General features: G+C 57.3%; 1 protein-coding gene across 1 annotated transcript in view; it reads right to left on the bottom strand.

The window, feature by feature from the left end:
* Nucleotides 1-4,542: 4,542 nt before the first annotated feature.
* The window catches only part of FHAD1 (forkhead associated phosphopeptide binding domain 1), a 16,327-nt gene continuing 12,891 nt past the window's right edge, over nt 4,543-7,978 (bottom strand). Inside the window, exons 22-28 of the mRNA XM_070956131.1 lie at nt 7,892-7,978; nt 7,239-7,365; nt 6,491-6,606; nt 6,257-6,352; nt 5,922-6,142; nt 5,588-5,753; nt 4,543-4,808 (exon numbers count right to left, since the gene is read on the bottom strand). The exon at nt 7,892-7,978 is cut by the window's right edge and continues 40 nt beyond it. Coding sequence (XP_070812232.1) covers nt 4,710-4,808; nt 5,588-5,753; nt 5,922-6,142; nt 6,257-6,352; nt 6,491-6,606; nt 7,239-7,365; nt 7,892-7,978 — 912 coding nt within the window. The 3' untranslated portion in view covers nt 4,543-4,709. The remainder of the gene's footprint in view (nt 4,809-5,587; nt 5,754-5,921; nt 6,143-6,256; nt 6,353-6,490; nt 6,607-7,238; nt 7,366-7,891) is intronic.

Genomic DNA, 7,978 nt, shown 5'->3' with positions numbered 1-7,978 from the left:
GTGTCCCATCACCTCACAAGAACAACACACACAATAGGCGGCACCTTTAACCAGAGCACAAAGACAGGTACTGGGTGGGGTATTGAAAGGAAAAACTTGGGCAGAAATGCAAAACTGGCAGGGATTCTTTCTTTCTTTCTCCAGTCAGGGAGTCCCTTCCTCCTCTTCCTCCCAGGACCCCTTGAGATGGTTTCTGCCTCTCCCAGAGCATCGCCTGCCTGGGCCTCTGCCCAGAGGGGTGAACGTGGGTGGCTTTGGATGGGGCTGGGGGATGCTGCCCTTGCCTCTGGGTAGCTCCCAGGCATTTGGGGTCCTCCTGCCTTTCCACCTCTGCTTACATCCCAAGGGAAGGCCAGGGGAGCCCCTGCCCCTCGGCTGGCTGCCTTCGTGATGAAGAGCGAAGGCTCCTGCTGGGCCCCCACGGTCCTCCTGGGGGAAATTTGGGGGCTTCCCTCCCCCACGGAGGAGCTGCTGGGCATTGGGGAAGGATCAGGGAGGGAAGGCGGGGTGGGGGTGGGGGGCTTGGCTGTGGGCTCTAACCCATCCCAGGCCTGACCTTGCCAGGGGCATCTTGGGGAGAAAATAAGGAAATTATCCCATTTGGCTCTGAAGAGCGGTGGGCGGGGGTTGGGGGGGGGCTTCCTACACAGACATCCGCACCCGGTTCCCCAGCAATCATGTCAAGCTTAGATCTGCACCCACACAGATCCCTGAGACAGATGGAGGTGACAACCAGGGCAGGCAGCGGCTGCTGCAAAGCTTTCGTAGAACGGGTGCAATCGAGGGGAGACAAGATCAGAATCCCGGCTGCCCCCCACCCTCCCTTTTCCCTGCTTCGGGCTGGTGGTAGCTATGTCGACAGCCCCATGGGCCGCTTCAGGAAACAGAATCCTGGCTGCCACCCCATCGGCACCTCCCTTTGGGCAGGGAGAAAGGCCCTCCGTGGCACAGTGGGGTGCCAGGCAAGAGGAGGGCGATCCTCCCCCCCCCATGTCCAGCAAAGGAGGCCGCATGGGAGGGGGGTGTCAGTGGGAGAAGCTGGCCAGAGATGCCCCCGGGGAAGGTCAGCTTCCTGCCAGGCTAGGGCGGGTGAAGTGGGTGCACAGCTATTTTGGGAAGGGGGGGGATGGCGAGAGCAGAGCCTCCAACATAGATGGTCGGCTGCTGCTGATGCTGAGCGCTCCCGGCTCAGAGGCTGCCCTGTCCTCGAATGACCCCCGTGGATGCTGCAGAACAAGGATGCCATGGAACGGCCACAGAAAGAGGCGGGCAGGGGAGGCCGGCACCTTCAGCGTGTCCTTCTCCCAAAGGCTCCATCAGGAGGGACCTGGGCCGGCCTGAAGCACAAACCTTTTCATTCCAGGGAGGGGATTTGATGGCTCTTTGGGGGGAAAGGGGCTTTTATGGATCCATTGGGCAGAACCAACGTTAATCTTAACTGAGGGGCTGGCACGAAGGAAGGGGGGGGAGGGGTCAAGTCCCAGAAGGCAGGACAAGAAGCCACGGATGGAAACCCCTCCAGGAGAGAAGCCGCTTTAGAACTCGGGGAAGGGTTTCCTGAACAAGCGACCGGTGGAAGTTGTGGGCGCTCCATCACTGGAGGTTTCCAAAAAGAGATGGGAGAGATGCTTGTCCAGACTGGTCTAGACTCTAGGGCCGTGATGGTGGTAGACAGAGGTGGTATGCAGGGCCCTCTCTGTGGGGCACGTGTTGCCGTCGCCAGCTGCTCTTATGGTTTCTGGCGCAGGCATGTGCGTCAGCCAGCGGTTCTTCGCGTGTGCCCGGAGCCCCAGAAACCCAAAGACCAGCTTGGCTGGTGCGCAGGTCCAAGTTTCCGGGGCTCTGGCGCACACACGCGCATTCCGGTTTGGGCACTCGGTGCCCAAAAGTTTCGCCCTCCCTGGTCTAGGGTTTCCTGCTTGAGGGGGCCGGGAGTTGGACCAGAAGAACTCCTCCAAGGTCCCTTCCAACTCTGTTATTCTGTTCATCACTGCTATTGGGCACTTGCTTTTTAAAAAACTTATTTTAACATTTTTTAACTTAAACTTTTAACAATTTATTTGCAAACTCACACGTGTTTTTTGAGGGGCTAAATGAGAGGGGGAAAAATATTATAAATACTTGAAATCATCCTAATTAGCGCCAGAGTCAGATAAATACATGGTGTAATTTTGCTAGGAGAAGCCTGGAGGGTGGGCCTTTTTTAAGAGTGCCCCCCCCTGCTTTGGGGGAAAAAAAAACATGCCAGATTAAAGTCAACTTTTCTTATTCTTTTTGAAGCTTTCTTTGAGTCTGCAAATCCAGGTTGTTTGGCGAGTTCCGAATTCCACCACTTATGTGAACCCAGAACAAGTGTTAATTCAACCCCCTAGCTAAACAAATGTAATCACTCATGGAATAAATAAAAGTTTGGCCATATAACCCCAATCCTGACAGCAGACTTTGTCTAAGCAGCCTGGGAACGATGGAGGGACTCAGTCTGGGCCATCTGGGCAGCCTGAAACAACCCTGAGGCCTAAGGAGAGCTCTCTTCACATGCTCCGAAACCGGAAACGTCCCCCTCTGGAAAACCCAATGTCCCCAGGCACGGGTGTGTAAAATGCCGTTTTGCAGGAAAGCTTCACCTGTTTCAAATAAAATCCTTTGCAAAGGGCATCACCCAGCAAATTTATGGAAACACTGTGTTCGTATGTTCAAGCAGACAGTAAGATAGTTGTTTATTATACGCAGCTACCAAAAGTGCAGGATAAAAGAGGCTTGTTGACCGTTTCTCAAAAATCTAAAACTCAAACATAAAAGTCGTGAAAAACACCCCCTTCCTAAGAAACTTAAAAAAATCCAAAACTTGTTTACAATAAATCCACATTGATTCTTCTTCCTGGGTCATTTCCTATTTTAGTATTAATAGTTTTACTATTTGGCCTCCTGAGCACATTTGATTTCTATCAGTGAAACTGAAAAATAAGTATGTGGGGGGGGGGAACCCCCATTTCTCTTACCTTTGGAAGCAAGCTGGCTGGCTGGCTGGCTGGCTGGCACATTTGGGACGGAAAGCACCGGCCTACGTGCCCAGGCCAAGAAGGGCCGTTTTAGCCACGGATCCCGAGACCTTTGTTTGCCGCTGTGGGGGTGGGGGTGGGGGTGTGTCCTTGAAGGGAAAAGCTAAGAAAACAACACTTGGCTGAGATTTTTTTTAAAGTGAATGCTGTAGAAATGGGGAAAGAGAAGAGGGAGGGGGGAAAGCAGGAAAGAGGAAGGAAAAAAGGATCAATTCCATGACAAATTTCACGACAGGGGCTGTTTCCTTTTTTTTTCTTTCTTAAATAAAGATATTCGTGGGTGCTCGCATTTTGCCCCCGAACAAAAATCTGGGATCTTTATCAGAAGAGGCTCCTGTTCTGTCTTTCCCGTGGAGTGGAGAGAGAGAGGCCTCTGCGGAGCCTTTCCAGAAGCTGCGTCCTCGTGGGGAGTGTGACAGCCTGGGTCCCAAACACCCACTTGCAAGCGCAAGAGCCACAGTGCAACTTGAGGGGTGAATTCTGCCACCTGGAAAAGGTGCCCCTTTACTTCGGCATTCTTTCGTGGAAGAGGCAGAGCGGCGCTGCCAGCCATGGCCCGCTTTCCAGGAATGAGGCAGCCCTCTGGGCAAAGGTGCCAGGAAGGTCCATCTCCTGGGACAAGTTTTGCAGAGGTTCCTTCTCTGCCTCCCGATGGTTGGTTGGCTGGCCGGCCGGCCGGATGGAGACACGGGAGAACTGGCTGGCTGACCGGCCCTTTTGCCCGAATCAGGTTTGCCTTGGGCTGGAGAGGGCAGCCGCGGCCGCAGGGCTTGGGTGGGCCTGCGGTGGGCTTTGGCCTCCTTCCCAACCAACCTCAGGCGTTTCCAGAGGGACCCACAGAGTCAGAATGACAGGCAGGCCCTCTGGGGGATGCTGGGACGGGTTGCAGCAGGCAGAGCCTTCTTTTCACTTGCCCCAACGACCCGCACTACCTTCTCCTTCACAGCGGGCACAATCCCCCTGGATCTTCTCCTGCCATCGGCCTCAAGTCCGCTGGAGAGGTGGCCTCTGCGCTAGCTGGGTCCTGGTTTCCTTGGGAATCCGCGTCTGAAGCGAGCTCGGCCATCCTGGCGCTCCCAGATGTCAGCTTTCACCCCAGTTTAGGAACAAAGGCAGCCCCTTCCCCCTCCCAAGTGTCCAGGTGAGGGTTGAGCAGACCTTGGTTCATCCCAAAAAGCCAAACTTAGCAGGGGGATGTTGCTTCGGCCTGGAAGTCAAAAAAACGTTCTAGAAGTCTGTTCTTTCACCCAGAAAAACCTCACGGAAGTCCCTGTGAAATGCCATCGCCTGCCCCCAACTCGGCTATCATGTTACCCCCAAAGTCCCCATAAAACGGCCCCCAAGACCCGCTTGCTCATTGCGGATTAGGGTCCCATAGCCCCCTCCCCATGGGATTGAGCCGTCTGAAGCCCACGCCTCTTTCCCCAAAGATGCCAGCCTGACACGGGTAGCAGGGCGACAGAGCCTTTTATCCATCCTTGGCACTTTTGGTGCTTTTCTCACAATCGAAGCATGGCGTCTCCAGAGGGGCCACTGGCTGCCTGGACGAGGCGCCCACGTAGTTACAAAATACATCGTTTTCCCACCGTTTTCTTCTATTTACAGCGGCAGGACCGTTCCTACCCCACAGTGCTCCAGAAAGGGGGCTGCCTAGGCCCAGCCGCTGCAAGGCACTCGGGGTCGGCAGGCCTCCCTCGGCCCTTCGGCTGCCTTCGGGCTTTCGGAGGGCGGCTTCCTTGGGGCCGGCGTCTACAAAAGGCAGGAAGGGAGGGGAGGCGCGTGAGGAAAGGCAGGACGGCACAGGCCTTTTGACCAACGATGAGTTGGCGTTGGCAACCGTTTGTTCCCACGTCCTGCCTGAGTGTTGGAGGAGGTCTCCCTGCCCCCTGGCCTCGAGGGCCCAGGGGTGCCCTCCCTCCTCTCTCTGCCCTCTCCCCAAGCCTGAGCTGGAGGTCCTTATTCAGGGTGGTGGGTGGGGAGGATGGCGTCACAAGTCCCCCCGATGGTCTAAACCAAACTGCCTGCCTGCCCACCTCCCTGTGCTGTGGCTTGCACAGCGCATGTTCCTGGGCCCAGGCACAGGGTGCTGCGTGTGTCCCAGCCATGGAGGGCCTCGGGTGCCCCCCGAGAAGTGAAGCCCCGGGCCAAGCAGCTCTGGAGTGTCAACTCCTTGGATGGGGATGGGGGTGTCAACTTGCAAAGATTAATTAATTAATTAATTAATTAGGGCATCTTTCGGAAACTTGACAGAGGGCTCTTTTGCCTCCAATTTTGGGTGGGGAGTTTGGAGAGGGCCATCCGCTGGCATCTTGTACCCCTGCCCACCCGGCCTCCCCACCTGGCACCTCAGATCTTGAGATTCATCCCGCAACAGCTGCCGCCTTTCAGGTTTGATGCCCACGACCCCTCAACCCCTCTGTTCAGTCCTTCCCAGGGGGAGACTGGCACGACACTGGCACACAGCCCCCGTCGGACGCCACAGGCCTGGTTTATTGTCGCCTCCTCCAGTCCCGGGTGGCCCCTACTACCTTGGGCTTCTTGAGGGCCTTGTTCAGCCTCTTCTCCTTGCTCAGCTGCAGCCGTGTCCTCTCCAGCGCCTCCTTCAGCAGCGCCTTCTCCTCCGCGTCCCGGTACACCTGGTCAGCCAGCTTGGCCACCTCCGACTGGTAGGCCTGCAGGCTGTGCCTGTTGCTCCTGCGTGGGGCCAAGGGGAGGGGGGTGCGCTCTGAGCTCCTCCCCAGAGAACTGGCCTTATTTAGAGAAGACACCCCCCCCCCGCCTTCCCCCAAGCTCTATGCTCCTGGTCCCTGCTAGCTGACTGCCCCCCGCCTCCTTCCCTCCCTCTCCTTCCAGGGCCGGTACCTGAAGGGCCCGGAGTCCCCCTCGTACTCCTTCAGCAGGGACTCCTTCCTCTCCAGGCGGCTCTTCAGCTTGCTGATCCTGTCCAGCAGCAGCTCCAGGTTCTTCTGGCGCAGCAGGCTCACCTTTTCCCGCTCGGCCTGGGACAGGTGCTTGAGAGTCCGCAAGCCCATCAGCTGCTCTACGTCCATCAGGCTGGAGAGGCCCCGGACAAGGCTGAGGTACTGGGGTGGGGGGAGGAGGATGCGGTGAGTCCTCTGAAGGGCCTGCCCAACACACGGAACTGAGGCCTGCAGACACTGGGAAGGCCCACACTGGCAGCTCCCCTCCTTCCCTACCAGGTTCTCGCTGAGGTCCAGCGCATCCGCCATCTCCAGCCTGGCGGTCCTCTCAGTGGCCACGTTGGGGTCGATGCAGGAGGGCCCAGCTGGAGGCTCCAAGGAAGGAAAGACACAGAGAGCTCCTGAAGCATGGCCTGCAGGCACTTGCACCTGGAGCCTGCTTGGCACCTCTGCCCTGCCCGTCTCTTAAAAGGAGCCAAGCCCCACGATGCCCCCGAGAGCTCGGATTACCTGGTGGGCACCCATTGCTGCCGTCAGCACCGCCGCAGGGTCCTTCTCCCTCGCCTGCTCTCGCTTCTCTTCCGGCCCTTTCCGCACAACCAGAAGCGGCTCTGAGTTTTTTGCGTCTACAGAAGGGAAGACGTGGCCACGTTGAAGGCAAGGCAAGCTTTGGGTGAAGGGGAGGCCTTGCCGCCACCTTTCTCAGAGCCCCACTGCCATGTCTGAATGGGACGGCACTTCGGGGGTCAGGGCTGGCATTTGCCGAGCTCTCAAATTCTTAGCTTTTGAAAATGACCGATCCATTCAGACCAGAAGTACACAAGGAAGCGCAAACCGGGAGCCTGGACGCTGGAGGCCAAGCAGCCGCCAAGACCAAGGGGTTTCCATTGGTGGGAAGGGTCCTGCACCCTTGTACTGTTCTGGGCGCACCCCTGAAAGCACTTGGTGTGAGGATGCCCCCCCCCTCCCCCCAAGCAGACTCCATACTGCAATAGTTAATGTGAGCAAGGAGAAAAGTTAGCTTAGACCAGGGGTCTCCAAACGTGGCCACTTTAAGACTAAGCTGGCTGAGGAATTCTGGGAGCTGAAGTCTTCCAAGTGGCCAAGAGCCCCCGTTTAAAGACCTAAAGGCAGCTCCTGCCTGCTTGTGTTCTAGCGTGCCGTCCAGGGCACCCCACCCAAAAGACAACCTCGGCCGCATCTCAAAACAGTGGAGCAGGTCAGTTCCCCTCATGCACCAGCCAAGCCCCCGACTCACCCTTCTCCAGTTTCCGGAGCTTCTTGCGCAGCTCGGCCAGGGTCTCCTTCTGCCGATGGATGACCTCCTCGTGGCGGGAGCCTTTGCACCTGGCTCCCAGGTCGGCTAGGCACAACAGCGGGGGCTCCTGGAAGCACAGAGACACCCCACTGGCACTCAGCATGCCCTGCTAAAGCCAGAAGGCATAAGGGGGGAGGGGGTGCTTCCTTGGGCAAGCTGGCTGCAGGATTTGGGCCAAGGGGCTCCTGCAGCTCCGTCAGCCCACAAGAAGCTCCCCAGTCACTTTTATGTTTCCTGGGGCTGAAAAAATACCTCTGTGATAACCCCACCCCCCAACCACCTTGTGAAAGGAGAAGAGTGGTGCCTGGATCCTCCAGAGTATGTGTGTGTGTGGGGGGGGGAGGTGGCAGGCAGAAGGAGCAGCCACATGTTGCTGTTCCCTCCCACAAGCTGCCTTGACAGCCCCTCCTCAGCAATTAGAGCAACAATTAGCAATGACAAAACTTGAGGCTCCCATAAAGGTGTGATGAAAACATTGGCTGCTTACGGAGAGCTCCAGGCATCCCTCTGGCCAGGGATACGAGCAACACACACACACACACACACACACACACCCCACCCCTGAGAACTCCCATCAGCCCCACCCCACTTGCCTTCGCAGCAGGGTGGGGCTGGTCCTGCAGGGCCCCCATGGTCTGCACGCCCTTGTGCTGCACAAGCCTGGCCATCTCCGCGGCCTT

The sequence above is a fragment of the Pituophis catenifer genome, unplaced genomic scaffold, assembly GCF_029215685.1.
Source record: "Pituophis catenifer annectens isolate HBS135680 unplaced genomic scaffold, rPitCat1.0.hap2 SCAF_18, whole genome shotgun sequence".
Classification (NCBI taxonomy): domain Eukaryota; kingdom Metazoa; phylum Chordata; class Lepidosauria; order Squamata; family Colubridae; genus Pituophis; species Pituophis catenifer.
Note: the sequence above shows the minus strand (reverse complement) of the source record. Positions and strands in the feature narration are given on the sequence as shown.